Here is a 22,483-nt window from a genome sequence, read left to right on the forward strand (position 1 = left end):
ATCCTTAAAAAACCCCTGCATCTTGCAGGCCACAGTATCACAACAGAAGGGTATGTGGATGGTTTTCCTTGTATACTAGACTCACCTTTCTCATGCTGTGTGTTGGGTTCTCTCCAATTGTTAAATCCTATTCACAGGCTGTACTGCCCAGCTCATTTTTCACCTACAATAAACCAGAGCCTTTAGGACACAGTTTCATGGGCTATGACATGATGGACAGTAGGCTGGAGAAAGGCTTCAGAAAAATTCCTGATATGGACTACACCTTCTTTCCGGTCGGCACTGTGGGTTTTGATCTCACTGGGGGGGACAGACACACAGAGCTCTGCAGAGCTGCTAAAATACTCCTGAGCTGTTTATTATAATTAAAAAGCTTGTACTTCTCCCCCCTCCCCCGCTCCAGTCAAGGACATCCCTGAAGCAAGGGCAGGGACCAGCAAGCCGGGCTCAAGTGTGCGTACCGAGGAGCTCACGAAAGCCGGGGGAGGACGACGACGCTTTCCAGGAGGGGAGTAACCCCTTTCCGCCCCCTTCCCGGGCCGGTACCTGCCGGCTGCGGGGCGGCAGGGCCGGGCGCTCCTCCTGGCCGGGCCGGCGGGTGCCCCGGGCGGCCGAGGCAGCGCCAGGTGACAGGCCGGCCGCGGTCCGAGGCGGGAGAGCCGCCGCGGCGGGCAGGAGCCAGGCAGACCCGCACTCCCGCGCCCCGCGGCCTGCGGCGGGCAGGGCGGGCTGCCGCGGGGGCCTGGGCGAGCCCATCGCGCCGTGCGCGGAGGGAGGGAGCGAGGGAGGACGGACCGACCGACCGAGCGACCGGCGGGCGGGCAGGGGGAGCCGCCGCCAGCCGAGTGCGCGGCGACCTGATCCCTGTCCAACATGGTCGCCGCTCACGCCTCCCATTCCTCATCCTCCGGCGAGTGGATCGCTTGCCTGGATAAAAGGTATCGGCATCGTCACAGACAGCGGCTGCGGAGGGATGCTGTGTGCGTGTAACGTGCCCCCCTGCATGCATGCATGTACGTGTTGTATATATGTGTGCGTGTGTGTGTACTGACACCCCCTCCCCGCTCCCCATCAGATCCTGTCTTACATAAGGAGCGTGCAGGTGGGAAGCAAAATGCCCGGAGGAAGCAGAGCCGCGGCGGCGGGGCAGGATGAGGGCTCTCAACGCTGCGGGCAACGGCGGGGACGGGCAGTCCCCGCTGGGATAGCAGCTCCCTGCCGGGCTCTGCTGCCCGGAAAATGCTGCACGTGGTGGAGGAAGGGGAGCTCCAGGGCGGGGAGAGGGTGCCGCGCCCCGGGGCTGCCGGCTGGGGACCCGTCGTGCCGGCCATGGCAGACCGGCTGCTAGCGGCATTCGCGCCCCAGTCCGCCTTCCGCCTCGCCTCACAACCCCCTCATCTCAAAACACCGGCCCCCGCCTCGCCACGCCTTAGCACACCGGCCCTGGCCTCGCCTCACCTCAGCACACTGCCCCCCCCCCCGCTTCACAGCCGCCGGCCCAGCCGCCTCGCGGGAGGTCGAGCGGGAAGAAGACGGAACCCCGCCTCAGAGCGCTCCGCGGCGCAAGCGGGTGCAGGACTGTTGGCCGGAGGGGGGGGGGGGGGGGCGGGAAATGTCCGCCCCGCGGGAGCCTGTTGTTGCTCCCCCCCCCCGGCTGGCGGCAGCTTTTGCTGCGGTAAGGTACAGGCGGGCGGCCAGCACGGCGTGGGTGGGAGTTACAGCTGGCTAACGTGTGTATTTATTTATATATTTATTTCTTAAAAAGAAATTTTTTTGAGTGCTTTCCCTGGGTGTTGCAGCGGGAAGTGAGTCTCGCAGTGCTGAGCTGCGTGGTGGGTGGTTTGAACGTCCTTTGCTGTATTCCTGCCTTCAACACTTACTGGATTAGTTCAGAAGTGATTTGATTTCTGAATGCTGACGGTGTTCCCTGTAGTCTAGGGAAATAGTTAACAAAGATTCAGACCATAAATACGCTATACGGTTCAATTGTAAAGCTATCGGAGAGAATTCATTTACATGGTGTATAGCGGCTTAACCGAGCATCCTTAGCCAGCTTTTGACAGTTGATGTCATTTGGGGCTGCGCTGTGGTGAGAAACCTTTGGGCACACAGGAGGAACCTTCCTCTTCTCATAATTTCTACTATTTCCAGGTAACCTCCTAGTGTTGTAGGACTGTACCTCTAATTAGGGTTTCCTTAACAGTCCAGGCAGCAAACCGTAAGAAGTTAGTGAAACTTTTGTTCTGGGCACCTACTACAGATACTGATCCCCCTCTGTAACACCTGGCCTATCTTAAAAGAAGACTAACCTCTTAGAGGTTAAATAATGTGTATAAATGTTGAAAGTACTCTAAATGCAGATACAAACAGAACTGGTGGTGCTAACCTAGCCATATAAAAACCAAAGTGAAGCAGAGGGCCTGATTCTCTGCTATGTAAACTGACACTGAGTGGATGTGAAGAAGCAGAGTATGAGCCCCAGTACTTTTAGACAGGTGATTCTCTCATTTCTTACGTTTCGTAAATGCAATACATTGTGACATCTAAATTATAAACTAAAATTCAGGGCTTAGTTCTTAATGAGGTGCATAGCCTTGGGGAGTGAATGATGTTTTTAGGAAACGCATGTGAGGCATGTCATTTAGAGATCTCTCTACCATTGTATTTACATGAAAATTAATATGCTGACCATTTTTATAATGGGAATTTCATTAGAGCTATTAAGATGAAACTTTTGTTCCCTTTTTGTGACTTGGAATAAGCTAGTAGCACCAATTTGTGGAGTGGAAATAATCAGTTCCAGGTGCCCTGGAGGATTATGTATTATTATATCCTTCTTTTCCAGAAGGCAATCTGGATGTACGACAAACCCAGGACTTGAGAGATTGTAGGTTTTTTTCCTGGTCTTTGCCATGTTCTGCTTTGTGATGACAGGAGATGCACTTAGGCATTTTGTTCTGTTTTTCCATTTAAAAAATACAGTTAAAGCTATGTTGGAGAAGTACTGTAGGAATCTAAGTACTATCAGATAAATTAATTTCCACACTTGTATTTCTAGAGTGTTTCTTTTCTATAGATGATCCATCAGTATACTCATTTGTATTATTATGTAATTTCTGTGTATTTTAGGCCTTGCAAAAAATCTTACAGCATTTTCTAACCTCGGTGTGGATTCTGTAAATATAGGATCATTTAATGAGTCAGTTCTCAGAAGGATACCATGTGCTTTTATTAAATAATAAACATAGTTTTAATATGTTTTAGTTAATGAATATATTTATATTTTCAGGAGGAAGGCAGTTGTAAAACTGGTATGCTTTAGAATTTTAGGTGAGCCTCAGCAAAGACAATTAAAATGGTGTGTAATATGGAGTATCCAACTTCATTTGTTAAAAAGAAGGAGAATTAAACTCTAAATGGAATAAGAAAGTACATCACATACAGAAATGGTGTATTTTATACATGTTCTTCATGTTTTTCTCCAAGTCATACAATAAACGAGAATCGCTAACATACAAAATAAAAGCACATATAAAAATGAAGTACCACCAAAATGTTTCAGGAGAAGCGTTATTATTATATAAAGTACTGTGGGCTAGGACCACTGGTGCTTTGACCATGCAGTTTCCACGTGTGGATACTAACCACAAAAGTCAAAGATCAGATCTTAAAAATCAAATAAACAGGACAGTATTTACATAAAAATACATAAATTTACATAAAAAGTCCAAGTGCGCAGGTAAGGAAAAGCAGGAACAGAAAAGTTCAGAACATTATCAAGGGTATTTTATTTTTGCAGGAGAGAGGATCAGCAGTGAGCAACTGTACATCCTGGTTGTACCTGGAGATATAAATAATTTTCTGTTAAGTAAACCAGTCCTTTTATCTTTGAAGTAAATAGTTGCATTACCACTGATTTCCTAGGGAGCAGAAGCATGCCTATGGCATCTTGTGTTTTTCTCTGTATTAAATATAACCTTCAGTGCCTTAGCAGACTGGAGGAGCAGATCACAGAGCAAAGCATGTAACTTTGCTAGCCTGTTGTGCTAAGAATGTTATGATCTTTGCTCAGCTGTGTATAAATTATTTAAATATGAATGGGCGTTTCGAGGACACATTGTACTTACTGAGCTTTTATATCCTTGTCATCCTTGTTAGACTTTTGACTTGCATAATTTACATCTAACAAAACCAATGTAACACATACAGGATAATATCTCAGATCTGTACCTTAATCCAAGCTGCCATAGATTTGAGTGTAAATGCAGTCTGAAGCTATGTAACAGCAACGTATTTGAATCAGGATTTGGTTTTTAGTTCATTGTAACATATATTTGAGTTGTAAATTATTTGTAGATGCTGAGTAATCAACAGGTCTCATATGAGTATACAGATAGCCTAGAATGAAGAACTGATATTCTGAAAGAGTTATTGTAAAAGAAATATGAAAAATGCTTGTCATCCTCTGTAACCTATTATTACGTCAAAGATAATGGGATATAGATTTGTAATCAGGCAATATTATGACTATTTTAGAATAATTGCTTTATGATGCTATTTTACTTTTAAAATATATTTTTATGTGATTGGTAGAACATACACTGGCTTCTCTATATTTTAAATTTCTACACTTGCTTTTTATTTGTAACATATCCATAGAAGTAACACCACCATTTTTCATGTATTTTGGATCTGAACAAAGTTGTGGACATACACTGCAGCTCTTGTTGGCCTGCATGCTTGGAGTTTTCTCTCTGTGTATGTAGTATGTGGCTAAGCTGGGGTATGCTTGGATCAAGTCTGCATGGGGATATGTCAGCAGCGGGCACCATGGTGGATGTGGAAACTTGGAGACAGAGCAGTATAGACATAGTCAAAGAGCTTTCTAGCACTCGTGCAAAGGTGCAATCTTCTGAGAGTGATGAATAATAACAAATTTATCTTTCCGCATCGTGCAACTAATTTTCTAGTCCAGTGCAAAGGTGCAGTCTTTGATGAATAATAGAACAGCCCTTTTCCTTTCCGTGTCTCCTCAGAGAGACCAAAATAATTGTTAATATAGCTTGCCGTAGGCTTGTAGGTCTGTGCGTTTTATTGAATATATGAACTCAAAATAACTCATAGTGAAAGCAGGAGTTGTATTTTAAATGAATTCAAGCTGTTTTATTCTCTGCTCAGGGGCTTAGGCATTTCTAGTGTCAGCTTTCATTTGTTACATGTGGTTGCAGTAAGTTACACACTTGTTTTACGGACAGGTATTAAAAGGAAGAAGTAGTGATTGATCTAGTGTTCATGTGTGTGAACATTGTCATGGCCCACCAGAGCAAATTAGTATGTGCATATGCCTATTAGGACCTGGCATCTTCAAATTTAGTTGGTGGCCCTGTGATTGGTGTGGTACTTGTGCAACTGTAGGTTTTCCCTTCTACCAGATGATACTGGAAACATGTCTAAACTGTCATTGCCTGAGCTATTTCTGGCATATTGTTAGGATTTGATCTGTAAAATCCTGTATTCTGAGCAGATTAAATTTTTTATAACAAAACCTCATATTCCAGCAAAGGAATAAAAACCCAACGAACCAGCTAATTGAAATCATGGCCTCAAAGTCAGGTGACCACCAGGTATTTTTGAAATACAAGTATTTTGCTTATCCGGTGTGACATCTGTTTTTGTCTACATCTTACAATTCGCTGTGTTTAACAAGCTCATCATCTTAGGATACTTCCTTTGTTCTGTTAGTATTTTCTGCACTATACTTGGTGTGATCACTTACTACTCCTGCTGCTTTACCAGTATCCTCAATGAATGTTTCCCAAACTGACTTTCCACTTCATCTTTGAATTCAGCAGTTGTCAAAATGTATGTCAATGTAAATCTGTAGAAATTGCTTCATAGTTGCTATAAGTTTTAAATTTTCATTAGATGTAACAGTGCAGATCCTAGATGGGTAAAGGTGCATTTAGCATAGTGTATCAGTGGATGGCAGAGCCCAGTGTTTGAATCAAAGGATATCATCACTTGTGCATGTTGTTCAATTATAAATTTCATTTGCAATGTATCTCAGAGTCTGTAGTCATATTAAAATGCTTTTAATGTCCATTATGAAGCTACAGTGCTGATTAATATAATTTCATCCAGATCTACTTCTGTCAAATAGATTTTAACTGTCCTGAGCTCCAGTTCGCGTTTAAGTTGGAGAGTTTATTCAATAAAGTTGTGCAACACCTTGGTTGCAAACCATGCACAGTACATAAAAATTTTCATAAATGAAAGGAGAAAATTTCCTTGCAATCTTATTTTTTCTCTTGAAGTATTTTGTCTTTTTAAAAAGCATATGAAGGTGAAAAAAATTCTTCTTATGTTTCGTTTCCTATTATAGCTGTGTGGTTCAGGTAGTGTATTTTAACTTGAGATAAATACTTATGAATATCATTACTTAATAACTATATCTTTTGCCATTCTACTGTTTATACAGATCTAAAAATTGACCTGTTGGAAGGATGCATAATTTGTAGAGCAGGATATATAAAGAAATGAAGCACACTTCATTGCTCTGTCTAACCCTTTAATAATTTTTCCGTGCATTGGCCAAACTGAGTTGAAGGCACAAATATAATTGAGTAATATAATAATGAGAATAGTCTGTAGGTAAAGTAGTCCCCCATATTTGCATTCATTTGGCCCTCACTGAGGAAGACAGAACCTGACTATTAAAAATCCTGTCTGACAGCAGCCAACAGCCAGTCAGTCTGAATTTAACTGTCTGGTCAGTCAGTACCTGTGTAAATCAGGATTATCTACAGCATTTCTTGTGCCCTGCATAGCATGACATGAGAGATTATCACAGGGGTTCTGAGTGTAGGTGACAATAGTAATTTGTTGGAAACTAAGCAACTCAGTTTTACTTGTGTTGCATCTTTTTTTAACATTTTTTTTAAGCCTGGAATGATTTGTATTATTCTCTAGGGAACAGAGTTTAAATAGAATTTTATTTCCTGTGTGTCAGAGGAAATGTGAAAACTGGAATGTCAAAGTCTCATAAATTGAAGATCAAAAGAAAATAATTGTAATTCAGTTATTGTTTGAAAGCCTCATGATGAGGCTTTTCCCATGACAAGGGAAAGAGGAGCTGAAATGTGAATGTTGAAAACATCAATTTGGTAACACTACTGTTAGAAGTGCAAAGCGCCTTGTGGAGAGAGTTGGTTGCCTGCTGTCCCCATGGAAGTAAACCCTTATCTGGATGTTACTTCAGATTAAAAAATAACTTCATTTATGTCTAGCATTTAAGTTTCTTACAACAGGTGTAAAGTGCTTTGATAAGTCACTGGTATTGCTTTTAAACTTTCCTTGGTCAAAGAGAAATTAAAAGTCAAAAAAGCCTTACAGCATTGCCTGGAGGAGAGAAGTGCTTCAGTGTTGTCCTGCTCTCACTAAGGGAAAATGGTATCTCGGTACTGGTATTATTCTGCATCCTACTGCTTTGCTTTTCTCTGTGTCAGGAAAGGGTAGGAGAAAGTACAGGTAGTGTGGAGAAATGGCATTCCTTGCTGTTCTCGCCTTGCTCATGTTTCAAAGGAGAATATACTTTAAAATACTATTAAAATTCACCAGATGGTCCTTGGTAGTGGTTTCTGGTACTTTCCAGCTCATAGAGTTTGCCTTTGCATCTTTGACTAGACGCTTCAGTTTTAACCCAGAGATGAACTAGTTTTATTTTTCTATTATGTAGTATGATACTCTGTTTTCTACAAACAGCCTTGCAAGTGGAAGTAGTACATCATAGCTGCCCATCCTTCATGGGCTGTTCATTGCTATCTGAAATGCAGTATTGCCCTTTTAAAGAGTTAAAAAGATCAAGGGAAGGAAATAGACTTCGGTGTTTTCATTCAGTTAGAGCAGGATTCAGGTTTTTGAACAGATGTTGTAGAAATAAACATTTTAAAATTCTAGAGGCATCTTGGCAAAGAAGGTGAAACTACATATCTTCTGTTTTTTCTTTTTCAAGTGTCAAACTCATTATGAGGAAGAACCTAAAAGGTCATATCATATGGTAGAAGAGAAAGTAATAGGATATACTTAGATAAACTTGATAAAAGGAAACCAAAAAATCCAACTTGTTCCTTTCTTCTAGGTTAGCAAGTCTTTCATAACATACATAAACATTCAAATATTTAATCTTAACACCATCAAAACAGTTTCTTTTATAAAGCTATATGTGCTACACATGAACAGAAATACTTGCCAAATTGTGTATGTGAAGAATTGTAGCAATTATCCTCTGTCTGTATTTAAACTTTGAACCTGAATAGTTTGCACTTAAAAATATAAAATACCCTTTCGAAGATGCACTTCTGGTGGGTTTTTTATAATCTGCTTTTACAGATAGTTAAGCAGACATTGTCAAGAAAGTTGTTTTATCTCTATAAAATACATGCTTGAAATCTTCACAACCAAATAAATTAAGGGTAAGATATCCTTTAAAGAAGTCTTGCTGACATAATAGAGATGTATAACTAGCACTGATGCTGTCACTTGTGTATGTGTGCTGTGATGTATTGAAGAAGCAGAAGGAGAAGATAGATGATGTTGGTGTGAAAACATTACTGCCAGATAAGACTTACTGTGCTTTGAAGAGGCAAATTAGTAATATAAAGAAGGAACTAGATAAAGTGTTCCGGGGTCAAACAAAGCAGAAGTGCGTATCAGGCAGTGAAAATAAATTAAATACTCTTGCTTTTCATCGTTTCCTAACCATTTTGTAGCCCTGTGTTGCAACACTGGAAATGCCCACCTCACTGTGGCCACAGTGAAAGGGGGTGTCAGTGCTTGTACCCTATTGAGATACAAATATAGGGACAATCATATTAAATTGAAGATTGGAGGGGGATGTGTAGGAGTGTCACCATGCATTATCCTTCTTGGTAAGAGATTCTAAGCATGAAGTATTCATTTCCAAATCAGTCATATTTCCTGCATGGTTTTGTCCTGGCATTTGGTATGTTTGTGGCATGATACCTACTCAGTTACGGTTGCTGGGCCAGTTAGTGAAGTGTGGTTACTACAGCAGCTGCTAAAGCTCTTTCTGGCCTTGTATCCAGCAGGCTTAAGGGAAATGGAGATACAGCAGCAGCTGCCCCACAGAGATGCTGAGAAGCTGGGAGGTTTTTTTAAGCAAAAAAGATGAAGACGAATGTAACACTTCCACAGTTTGTTTTATTTCAAATTTGTTTTAAATTGGGTGAGGCAACCTAGGGAGTGGGTACTTCACTGAATAGAGTCATGGATTTTCTACAAGGAGGATAACCTTGCCTTAAAATGCTTCTACTCTAGCTCATACCTCTACCAAACTGTTGAGAGCTGAAGAATTTTAGTTGATTTAAGAGAGTTGTCCACACTTTTAGATGTATCTATAGTCCTATTCCATACAATAGGCTAGAGCTTTCAGGAACAGGAGTACACTTAGGAAAGGACAGAAGCTTTAGCAGAAAATCTAGTCGTAGTTGTAAGTCTCACTGAAATGTGTTTTTTAACTTCTTACGCTCATGGATATCAAGTTATAACACTGCAGCATCAGCAGTAAGGGGACACTTCAGTAGCATAGCAGCATCAATGTCACAGAACAGAATAGAAGGACATCCTCACCAGCACTAGTTTAGCAGAGGGGGGCTAAGCTCAGTGAGATTGCTCTCTAGTGAACAGCAGTGGTCGTCACTGATGAGTGACTTCAGGTGCTCTGATATGGTCTCAGGAAAAGCCTTTCCAGAGGCTTTTGTAGCCATGTAGGGGGTGCAGGGAGAGTCACCTCCTTGGGGCTGACTTTTGCAGCTGATCTCCCTGGTTTGGGGAATGGTTCCTTTCTGGATTAGTACTGCTGCCTCCTATCAGTGACTACAGTGACATTAAAGCTGGAATAATTCTCTATCTGCTGAAATAATTCTCCATCTGCCATCAGTAGTACTTTACTAATGTATAGGTTTAGTCATTAATGTTCTAAGGAATATATTCTAATGTTAGCTGTTTAAATATTATTCCGAACTATGCTTTAAAAGAAGCCAAGTTTACAGCGATTTAGTAAGATAGCTGCAATGAGGAAGTAAATTTGTGTTGTCCTGTACTGGTGTTGTTCATGCTAGATGGCTTGTACTTAGGATATAGAAAGCAAAATTTGGCATCATAAATAGATTTGTTAGTGTTAATTTAATGATGATGACAACAGTTACAGTGATAATAATTTTACTAAAAGGTGGTTTGTAGAAAGTAGTCAAACTTTACCTGAGTTTTGCAGGCATGTGGAAAAGCAGTTCATTGATGCCATGGTATTTTATTATTTTCATTATGCGCTCTCATTAAGTAAAAATATTTTTAAACCAGTCTCATTGTTATAGATTATAAGTGCTTAATAAAAATTAGTTTGAGTGCTACTACTATTACTGTTACACTGCAATCTAGTGTTTTTACCCCAGCAAAATTCCATGTCCTAGTAAGGACTAAGGGCCATCTCAGCTTGGGACACCTAGTGTTCATTAATTCCTTACTCCTAAAGATTGAGGACATTTTCCAGGAGCTCTGATCAAATCCAAAGGATCTTAGTTAATTTTTATGCTATTCACGATCTTAAACTAGGTGTTTGTCTGTGTGTCTTATTTGAGACACGTTAGTAAGTTGTTATTTTGGGGTACAGTTAAGATTCCTTGCATGTTTCTGTGCAGGCTGCTGCTTTTTTTTTTTTTTTTTTTTGTAAAACGCAGCTGGAGGAGAAGGTACCATTTCTAAGACAGATTAATGGTTAAATCATTCACTGAAAGGGTCTCTGAAATTCTGGCTTCATTTCCAAATGTGCTGGATCAAAATGTGTGCCCTCGCAGTAAAAATATTTGTGAACATTGCACACAGTAATATTAAACGCCGTATATTTTGAAGAAAGGCTGTTGAAATAAATGGCTTAGAGTAATGAATTACTAAGAAACATTGTAAGGAATATAACAATTTTCAGATTACTACTATGCATATTACTTAGAAGTTTGGATTCCTCTATTTGTTTAGAGCATGTCTGCGTGTCCCCCTTCAAATGCCCACTTTGTGTACTCCAAGTGGAAGTAACTGCTGCTAATACAAAGTGCAGTTTTTAAAATTCAGCTTGCTAAAGTAAGCCAGTAGGAACACAAGACTTTAATTTGTCTTTCCCAATAAATATGGAGTTTGGTTTCTCACTGCTGTGCTGATGTTTAAAACTCTGAGAAGCGTGTGTCAGCTGCCTATGAGAGTGCTTGTTCTTCCATGATGACTCACTTTACTGGGGCCATGAAGCAGTTTTGTCAGGAGAGCTTTTCCTGCAGCTCATCTGCCTGACACACTCCTTGTAAAATCAATGGAAGTGAGCCCTGCTCACACCTTGTTCCGTACTAAATGGAAACCCTGTCTCTCGAGCCTTCAGCAACTCTTGGGAAAAAAATGCTACAGTCTATGTATTAAATCTCCCCAAATCTTGTCCTTTTTACAGGACCAGAAGTGGAAGAGATTTCTGCACTTGCATTTCAGAAAGAGCGCTGAGAGAACAATGCTGATTAAGTTTGTACCACCTGATGCATGTTGTTTGCTAACCCTGTTTGCTTTTTACCTGTACGACTGCCTCAAAACAATCAGAACCACCAAACACTGTGATCCTGCAGTCAGTTCTGTGCAGATGAACTGATGGACTTGAACAGAGTCAGCTATGAGCAGTTGTATGAATGAAACAGTCTCGGTCACAGTTTTTCTAGGAAAAGGGGGTATTCTGAGAATGATTTTTTTTTTTTTTTTTTTTTTTTTTTTTTTACTTTTTGGGTTTTGCTGTTAATTTTGAGAGTACATAAATTAAGGGAGTTAGTGTTCCAAGTGCTAGTGTAGTTTGTGTAGGGATCTTGTATAAATGGATTTTAAATCTGTTTGCAAGCTGCAACTCCTAATCTTCTTAAAAGGATTTTGACAAGAGAGTTAATGCTTATTAGTACCTGTCAGCTAGTGCACAGTCAAAAAAAGAAATGGGTGAAAATCTTATTTGAAATGTTTAAAAAGGGAGCTGCTGTAGTTGATTGTAGTTTGAAGTGGTAAGAGGATGTCACTGTGATAAAGAAACAACTGTATACACCAGGGAGTTATTATTCTCATCTGTAGTCATTAAGGGTAAGTTGGAGTATAAATGAGGATAGAGACTTAATCCCTCCTAGACTTAATTTAATAAGAAAGATGAGAGACAGAGATTCAATGTGAGTAGGATCTGGGCTTTTTCCCTGAGACAAAGATTTGGATCCCTTAAGTCTTTGATTCCAAAGAAGAATCTTTAAAAAAAGTCCTGTTGGAAGGAATTCTTACACTGTGGGTGTAACAATTAAGATGATAAAGATACGTATTTGTGATCTTAGTCTTTGTTCATTGTAAGCTGCCCGATTTCTATTCATTTAGGAGCTTATCCACTGGCTAAAAGAACATTTTTGTCAGTAAAATTAACTAGCAGCATTTGAGTGATGATACGTCTAATGATCACTGACAGTTGTCTGTCTTTCTGGTACCCCTTTATACATAAATGATTTCTGCATCTGATCCAGCATGATCTGCTAGGAATGTTCTGTGTTTCTTTCTGTGCGTAGTGGTACGCATTTAGTATATTATGAAAGATTCTTTCTAATACTGTCAGCTAGTGGTCAGCTTACTTGCTGATTTATAAAGTTTGATAATCACATTTAAAAATATGTTATGGAGGTAATTCACTTTAGTTTCATAAATACGTAGTAGTTTTCTGAACCTGCTGAACTGCTGGTCCACATGCTACTTTGTTGGAGGGAGTTGTACAATTTTATTTTCCTTGAAATCCTGTTTTTTTAAAGGTGTCACTGTCATAGATTCTAAATATTTTAAATATTTGGATTAAAACTCTTTACCCTTAGCAATGAAGAGTTAAGATTCTTGCTTGCATATTTAATTGTCCAACATTAAGACACAGGAACTTCATGAAAGAGAATATACGTATTAAAGTGGTCTTTCTTGCTTGCAAGTAAGAAGAGAAAACAAAACATACAAGTTAGTTTGTACCCAGTAAAATGCGTAAGAGAGATGTGAATGTAGGAGTTACTGCTGGTATCTAAAACTTCTTTTAGCCAGACAGACAAGTTCTGTTTTGGGCATCGATTCCACAGACCTCTTGTATGTTTGGACATCTTCTGCAGACCTCTTCTATGTTTGGACATCTGTTTATTTGTGTTCCCTTACAAACTGAAAACTATCTATCATTCTTATCTCTTTAGGATAAGGACTGTAGCATCATGTATACTTCTACAGTAATTGCTACAGCAGGACTTTGGTGTTAAATGAGGCTTCTGGACACTGCCTGTGTTGAAATTATAATAATCATGATCAAGTTGATAACAAACAGTTGTCAAGATGTTTTGGAAGCGTTTCATTATGTACCTGTGAAATGCATTTTAATTGGTTTCTATTATAGTGTGATGCTTAATGCAAACATTTAAGTTTGGTGCATGCAGGTGGGGATGTTTCTCTGACAAAGCCCATAAGAATTTTGTCCTTCATTTTCTTGCAGACCTTTGGAACGTTCCAGTGAAGATGTAGATATAATATTCACACGACTGAAAGAAGTGAAAGCTTTTGAGAAATTTCATCCAAACCTTCTCCAGCAGATATGTCTCTGCGGATATTATGAAAACCTGGAAAAAGGAATCACGTGTAAGAGAGCTTTATGTGATGATATACTTTAAGTAGATAAAATTGAGCAGTAGGCTGGGATTGTCTCTATGAGGTTGATGAGAGAGCACAATAAGTGGAATGGCCATAAAAATGTTTATGGTCATACTCATGGGGGAAGACAGGACTAAAGTGCTGCTTGCTCTACAAATACAGTGTATAGTGAATCTATGGTAACAAGGAACACATTAGTGGATTTAGGACTCTCCCTGTTTTGTTAAAAGCAAGTCATTGCACTTAAGCCTCATTCTTCTGTGTAAATGTATTATTGATCTCTCCTGTAGGTGCTTTGTGATGTCCGGGGCAAAAGTGAATCACCTAGGCATATCACTAATAGCATGTGGTTTGCAGTCACTCTGGATAACACAAGACCAATTTGCAGAATTGCGTATTGCTGTGGGGTGCAACAGCTCTGTGCCTGCTCTGGCAGCCCATGTGCCAGATGAAGGTGGACAGCTATGCTTGGTCTGTGAAGCTGAGATGGAAATAAGTGGTGGTCCTGTCATGGGAATGTGTGAGTTCCCAGATCTGTACCAGGGGAATAGCTGATGGAGGCCTGTGGTATTTAGTAGAGCCTCAGGTAAATCTGGCGTGCTTTAGGCACACAGCACTAGGGTTTTCTTAGAGTAACAGGAATTCTGATGCTCTGTAATCAAACAGTTGGAATGTCTGAACATCAAAGTCCTGCAGTTGCTTCTCGGCGAGACCTCTTACTGAAGTCAGTGGGAGCTGTGTCTGCATTGGAAGATTCTGAATTTCAAAGAGGTGTTGCTCAGAAAGTATTCTTTTTTGTTTGTTTTGTTTTGTTGTGTTTATTTGTTTGGTTGGTTTGTTTATTAACTAAGATAGCAATAAAAGAGAAGGAAACTGGGGAGAAGAGCGAAGCTTTTCTTGTTTCTGTAGCATATCGACGAGTTTACTAAAGTATGTGCTTTCCAATACCATTGGAAATATTATTGTAATAATAAGTAGTCTCATACAGCAAATTCTATAGTACCAGGAGTGACTACAGTAGTACAGTAGTATGAGAGACAATGTTTGTTAATATTGCTAAATTTAAAGAGATAGCTTTTATTGACAAGATTTCATCTTTCCAGTATTCCGTCAGGGTGATATTGGGACAAACTGGTATGCTGTTCTGACAGGATCATTGGATGTGAAGGTTTCTGATACAAGCAACCACCAGGTAAAATACATTTTTTTTGTTGAAACCATCCAGTCAGTAGTACAGAGACTTATGCTGAGGTAGATAACAATGACATATATTGTACAGACTTTTTGTATTATCATGAGCATGTTTCTCTGAGTCTTGTTTAGTCTCAGTTGTCATTTGTCTGTGGAGGCAAATCGTGCCATTGATTTCAAGAAAACTGAAATGTAATGGTCTGGAAAGGGCTGTACATTTTAATATGAAACAAGACTCCTCTGTCTTTTCTAATAATGCCATATGAAGTTAAGCTAAAGATTTAAGAGTCGTTAATTCATTCCCTGAAAATATTTTAATTCAGTCCTTTTTTGGAAGGTGCAAAGCAAACCCACCGACACTGCAATCTGATAACAGCATACTGCAGTCTCCACTGCAAGAATGGGAAAGTATTATAGTAACAGCAGAGTATTGGAACTGCTGTCATGTTAGACCAGAAGCCTGGAGATAATAACTATTCAGTGTTAAGAAACAGAAGAGCAAGTAAAATTCCCCCCAAATTGCAAGCCATTTCTCAGTATCTTGGCACTCCTGGATTTACAAAATTCGGATTTTAGAATAAATGCAGAAAAACCAGATGAGGTATTTCTCCTGGAGAGAATCTCCCACCCATGTTGACTAATGTCATGCTGACAAGTCATGCACTTCCTGCTGTGAGCTAGGTTTTCTGAGAAGGCATCGTGTCCCATTCCCTGCTCCACGTTTGAGATCTGGGATTGTCCCATCATGTAGCTCAGCACGGGGTTTTACTTCTTGACACATGACTCATCTTTCTCATGAGTGGTATAGCTACCCAGGACCTGAAGTATAACACTACCCCTTTTTCCCACTTTAGTTGAATACAGCATGCAAGGGGGGGGGGTGTGGGTGTGGGGGTGGTCCATTCTTTGCACAAACTTTGGCTGATTGGGGAAGGTTTCTTGGTTCAAGTAGATTGGCAGAAATTGGATTTTTCACTTTGTTTAGCACTGCATCACCAGTGAAATTGGGTCAGAATGCAAGTCAGGGCAGTGTGTAAGCACTGTGTCTTTCTACTTCTTACAGTAAAAGGATAGATACAAAAGGAACTTCTTTTGTATCGTTATTTTTAGCAACCTCTTTGCTGTACTAAGTAGAGACTGATTGAGAACTAGCCTAATTTGAGCAATTCTCAGCGTGGACTGGCTGTTATTGGTATTGTCACAATTTGGAACAGTACTGGGCTCTTCTGAGACCCTTTTCTGTGCAGGTCTAAAGCTATCATGAATATTTTCCAGTGTTTGCCAAAAGATGGCACTACACTGTTTTTAAGGACCAATGCTCTTTACTGAATCAGAAAGAAATATATCCACCAAAGTGTTCTGGATGTGGAAGTTAAATTAAGACTCTGTTTGAATTGTTGATTTGTTCCACTAGATGGAGGATGGAACACTTCAGCCTTTTAAGAAATCTAATGTAAATATTTTTTTCTGCTTGTTCAGGTTCACTACATTTTCTTGCCATTGGAAACTACAGAACTACAATTCATGTAGTTCTAGTTCTAGAAATTATGTTCTGCAGTAATTTCTTAACCTCACCTTTCCTTTTCATAGGAACAATGAACTGAATTCTTACCGCTGCCTAGTTGCCGTAGGATACAGCCTCACTGCCAAAAGGACAGTAGCTCATGTATTTGCCATTCCAGTGCTGGATAAGTTTGGTGATTGGGGATTCATAAATGGTATTTGAGTCCAATATTTTCTCTGGTTTTGGTCCAGCTTGGTGTTTATACCATGTCCCTCCTTGTCCATCTTTGGTCTCCTGCTCCTTGTCCTGCCTTTAGCTTCTGGGTGCCCTGTTCCAGTCTTGCCTGTGCTTTCTGTTGGCATGGTGCTGGTCATTCTTGAGCTTGAAGTACTTGCTAGCACTCCCTGCCTATTCTGCTCACTACAAACCCAGATGATGGAGGAAATACAGTGTAGCTCTGTAGGCAGGCAGCCCTGACAGACGCGGTTACCAGCATTGTGCTCCCAGCTAGGGATGGGTGACCAGTGCTTAAGATGCAGGGATGCTTATAACCTACCCTGGAGAACGTTTTCCAGTAATAGCACCCAGGAGCCAAAGCTTCCTTTACGAAGTCATACTAATGATTAATTGCTCTGCTCTTGCTGTTTATACCATAAATGGCACTAATGGTAATGAGAAACTTCCAGCAGAGCAAAAGAGGTATAAGTTTACCTGAGTTTACAAGTTTAAGAAGTTTGTAGTCTCGTATAAAAGTACAGAAGGACTATGCCATCTTTTCTAGGAAGAGAGAAGCTAACTTTGTATTTAGGTTCTTATTCTTAAGAAGTCTTTAGACATGACTAATAATACTTACGATGAGAAGGAGGTTGTACTAGATGACCTCCTGAGTTTTCTTGCAGTAGCTTGAATTATCCTATGATTATCTGATGATGTCTACAGTGTTAATGTAAATATGGAAAATAAATTTTCTTGATTAAAACTATATTAGTCACACTTTTACTAGGTGTTTTTCTGTCTACCTGGGGAACTTAAATTTCAGCAAGCCTGGGAATAAATGCATTGTGTAGCAGCTACCATGTGCTCACTCTTACGCAGTCACCTTTGGTGTTTGGTAGCTTTCTCCCATTAAAAGTGCAGTAAGTTATTCTGCACTTGGTGCTTACTAAGAATGTCTTAATGGCCTTTGCTCCTACAGAGACATGTAGTTATGTGTCTTGCACTAGAAATTATAACTAAGTACAGTATTGGTTCAAGACTTCAGTGTAGCTAGTGAAGTGCTAATTCATACACATTCTTGCTGCACATCAGCTTACTCACACAGACACCTGTGATTTCTCACAGAAAATGTTAGTAATACTGATTAGGACCAAGTTGAGAATTCATATAAACAGAAAGATTAACATGACCTATTATTTGCTATTATGATAAGAGGAAGTATTCCATGTCTTTTAATAAAGAAAACCACACATATTTAGGATCTCATGGAAAAGCCTCACTTCCATATTGGTTTGGAAAAATCCTTTCTGACTACTTGCAAAACTGTGTTATGTCACAAGAGGGCAGTGTTAGAATACATAACAAGCTGGGCACAGGCTATGTGTAATGCTAAAATGGCTAGTTTGAAAATCATATTCAACTATTTACAATATACCTGTTTTAAACAGTTTGACCAAAGCAGATTTCTCTGTTACTGTTAGTTCTGTTCGACTGAGGTGATAAAATATGCTAGCTGCTGCTGATCATGATGGTAATTTCATTTGCTTTTGAAATGGGACAATACAGAGATCTGACAGGATTACCCATCCAGTTCATACTGAGTGGTGTCTGGTCTGCATTCTATACAAATGATTTATGAATTTTCTGAGTATGCAACAATCAAGAAGAGGCTGAAGATGATTATTTTTTTTAAGGTAAAAATGTCACACTATGAATTGCAGAGGTAAGCGTAGTAAACTGTTTTGGTCTTGTGTCAACTTGTTTGTAACAAATACCCTGATAAATATTGTACTTAAAAGTCACGCAAAGACTTAGTGAGTCCCCTTCAAAATAAACAGAAAATGCAGCCTGTTTAGAATCTATCAGACAGAGATCTTTACCCTCAGTTATGAACAAATTCTGAATTTAATTTTTATTTGGCACTGTTACCTGCCCAATGTTACAACCAAGGCATACAGTAACAAAAGTTCCTTTTAGAGCTATTCCTGGTTTGGTGTTGTCTTAAAAATACTGCTGACTGCCTTATGTATGTTTAATTTTTGAACTCTCTTTTGAAAATGAACAGTTTCTGAAGGGTGACTGTTGGTAATGTCTCAGAATAAAGCTGGGGATAGATGCATTTATGACAAAAGCATCAGTGTGACATCTTTGTCAGATTCTGCAACATTGTGTTTTGCTGAATTAGATTCAGAGCTTTTTAGTCCAAATGATTAAGATTTATATTCCTAGCTGATAAAATGAGAAGAAATGAGAAGAGAGACAAAAGACCAAATAGCAGTTTGATCTGCAGTTTTGCTGTAGTCTACCATCTGTATCACAGTGTGCGTTGAGGGCTGTTGCTAGTTTATCTTGCCTGTGTTTTGGTGGATTTTTTTTACACCAATCAGTTTTTAAAAACAGACCAAACTGAACACAGGACATTGACTTTACAAACAATTAGCCTTTTTTAGAAAAGCTTTAAAGGAGGAGCTGTGAGTGCTTGTGGTACAGCAGTGTCAGTTGTAGGAAGATGCAGAGGGCTGGAGATCAAAAGCCAAATAAGTTAGTGGGGTTGCTGAGAAGAATGACTGTGAAGAAAGAGGTTCAGATGTCTATGTAAGAAAGGGAAGAATTTCCTAGCTGTTCGAAACTGAGGACAAAGGAGGTATGTGATAAACAGAAAGAAGGAAAGGGATTTAAACGGGACAGTCGTTGCAATACTGCTTTCTGCATGTAAATGCCATTATGTATGCATGTAAATAGCTGTTGTGTATTTTGGAGGTAGCCTATGTGAAGTCGCGACATAGGTTTGTACTGTAGTCTGTAGTGTAGTGTAAATATACCCAAGTTAGCCTTAAATTCTTTAGTTTAAGCGTGAGAACCGCACTGCCCATTGTAAAACAGGGATTGGACTAGTGTACTTGGCCAAGAAGTAGGGTGTGTTGGCCCGTGCTGAGCTCCACAGTGTTGAGGTTGTACTAATTTTAGTTTTGAACTTAGCTTATTGAAAGTTAATATAGAAAAATAATTTCCCTTCTGTCTGCTGGGTAACTTAGGAAAAAATCCAAGACATTGCAGATATCTTTTAGAAGATCAGATAGAAATGTACGGACATAGTGAATATGTTATTACAGTACAGTTAATCTGATCTGTAAATATTTTAATTAGGAACCTAGAAGATAAGTTGGTCACAGTCTGTCTAGAAGCATAGTGCCTCCATTAAGCAAATCACCTTGTCCTGTGTAAAGAGGATTGCCTAATATATGTCATCAAACTGGAGCTGTAGTGTGGGAAGATATTTCTATGTTATTGTTAAAAGTAGTTTGATAAGGATTTCCTATCTGAATTGCTGAAATGTACTCCAGTGGAGGTAATGCAACAGGGAAATCACTTCATAGAACAGATAGTTTACTTTCATGTGTATCCTTTTGTTTCTTTTTTATAAAAGGGATTTTTTGCTGAGGACAAGCTGAACTGTGTCAAAGTAATAATAACCAAGCTTTTCAAAATGCCAGCTTTTGCAGATCTTCAATTAAACATGGAGAAGGTGTGGAGTTGTGGAGGGATGCAGGTGCAGAGGTGAGGTGAAGGTACAAGGTGTGGGAAAATGACGAAATTAAAAACAAACTAGCTACGTCAACTCTTTAGAAACTCAGAATATTGAATAAACTAAAATTTCAAAGAAAAGTGCCCAGTCTTTTTAACGTAGCACTCATAATTTTTTTTTCTTATTTTCTTAATTTCTCTCCAGACACCATGATTTTATTTACACACAGTACAAAAATTCTGTTTGCCAGGTTGGAAAATAGAAAATGTCACAAGTCAGTGAGGAGCATTCAGGGATGTGCCTTGTGATGGTGCGGGAGGGAATAAGGCAGAGCCTTGTTTCTGATTCTTTCCCATTCCATAGAATGGTCTTACAAATTTTATATTGAGGGGTGGGGGGAGGTTTAACAACTCTTTCACTACATGTGTCTCACCTGCCAGTGAGAGTCAGTGAAACTGAATACACAAACAGCCTCTGACTTGAACGTGACTGTTTTATAGTGTGTTCAGAGGACAGATTGCAATGGAAACAATCTCATCTTTTTAAGTCTTTAATACTGCCTTTTAAATAGCTGTGTGAATTTTAGCTGGTTACTGGCAGATAGAACCCCCTGCTGCTTCTGGGATTGCAGACAGGAGCAGCAAACTGAGTTTTGAGCTGCCAGCAATCCTCCTGAAGTCTACATTGAACAGCAGGAGATTCTTGAGTGTAAGGTTAACAGGCGTGATAGGAAATGCACACCTGATTCCTCAGGAGACTGGAGATGTATAAACAAGGGGCAGAGAGAAAATGGGGCTCTGAAGTCTTGAAGGAGACAGATGGGCTTGCTCCTGAGCTGGCTGCAAACCAGCATCTCTATGGAGAGCAATGATGGCTGGTGAAAAAACCTGAAAGAACTTTCACTTGATAGAAGCCTTGACTTTAATGAACATAGGTAGGACCATTCCAGCTCCTTGACTTAACACCCCACAATGTTAATTTATTTCTCAGACTGAACAGCTGCCTCATCAGAAGTTATCTTAGAAAGTGGTTCCTTAACCAACACCTTTTCTTTTCTCTTCTTCTCTATTCTGTCTTTAAAGATACATTCTTTAGGGTTGTAAAGAATCAAAAAAGGTGAAGCACTTCAAAGGAGTTTATTATTTTGGAGGGAGGGGAGGGAGTGAGAAAGACATTAGAAGATGTAAATATTGCTTATGATCCACCTAATGGAAAAGTTTCTTTTTTCTGCCAGCCTGTTTGGTTATTCTGCCCTAAACAGAGATCTTTTATCTGAACTTTCTAAGTAAAGTTGAAAATAATGTGTTGGAGACCTGGAGATCATATTTTGTGTGAGCAGTAGGCACATTTTCTTTGTAGCTCCTTTGAGTGCAATTGTGAGTATGGTAGCATGCATATAGTGTTTCAGCTCTGAAAGGTAAGTGTGTTAAGGCAGAACTTTAGTGTATAGCCTGTATTATAGGCTGTTTGTAGAGAGTTCTGTTTAGGTGCCTAGGTGCTCATTCCCAAATACTCTTTCTTTTAAACAGGGCCTGTTCTTATTTGCCTTCCTTGAAAATTTATTTCTGACAGTTGGTAAATTCTTCCTAGATCTTTTCTAAGACGTAATTGATTTTGTTTTCCTGAACACATAATTTTATATGGTAATATCTGTGCAAAAGCAATTTGCTATGGTTCAGGGAACTGGACTATTATGGGCATTTGTCTTTGTAATGCAATTACAAAGCTACTAACTTGATCTTAATAACATTTGCCTATTAGCACTTATTAGATGCATGAAAGGAAAACAATGCAATTTTAAACACAGAAAATGATGCTGAAATATGTTCATGCATCTCTCCTGAGTTATCAGCCACCGGGATATAGTGGATGGGATGACAAAATTTTCTAATTTTATTTTTGTAGATGTTTTGTGAATCCTGTATTTTAGAATTAAACTGTATTTCTAATGTTGTATCAGGTAAAATTAGCATGTGTTTTTTTATGTTTTAAGTGTATCTGTCTGTGTGCATGTGTGATTTCCTTAGTAGAATGCAGTTTGCATCAGTTGAAATTTTTAATGCTGTTGCTATTTTTTTTTTAATTACTCAAAAGACAGTCACTTAAGGCCAAACTTAGAAAGAGATGTATGTAAGTGTTCAGTTTCAAGGCTGTACTCAGGAACATAGCAACTTGTAAGCCCAAAATAGAACATGTATCTAAAGATCTTGATTCAGCAAGTTATTTAATTTCGAGTACTCTAATTTTTTGTCTGCGGTAGCTCATAATTATTACAGAGGCATTCCTGGCCAAAGGGGATTGATTTAGACATC

At 39.5% G+C, this 22,483-nt stretch overlaps 1 protein-coding gene across 1 annotated transcript in view; it reads left to right on the forward strand.

Annotated features, from left to right (window-relative positions):
• The first annotated feature begins 873 nt into the window (after positions 1–873).
• The window catches only part of RAPGEF4 (Rap guanine nucleotide exchange factor 4), a 161,568-nt gene continuing 139,958 nt past the window's right edge, over positions 874–22,483 (forward strand). Inside the window, exons 1-3 of the mRNA XM_086466116.1 lie at positions 874–938; positions 13,580–13,722; positions 14,838–14,926. Coding sequence (XP_086322242.1) covers positions 874–938; positions 13,580–13,722; positions 14,838–14,926 — 297 coding nt within the window. The remainder of the gene's footprint in view (positions 939–13,579; positions 13,723–14,837; positions 14,927–22,483) is intronic.

Source organism: Leptosomus discolor, chromosome 5 (genome assembly GCF_034619465.1).
Source record: "Leptosomus discolor isolate bLepDis1 chromosome 5, bLepDis1.hap2, whole genome shotgun sequence".
NCBI classification, from domain to species: Eukaryota; Metazoa; Chordata; class Aves; order Leptosomiformes; family Leptosomidae; genus Leptosomus; species Leptosomus discolor.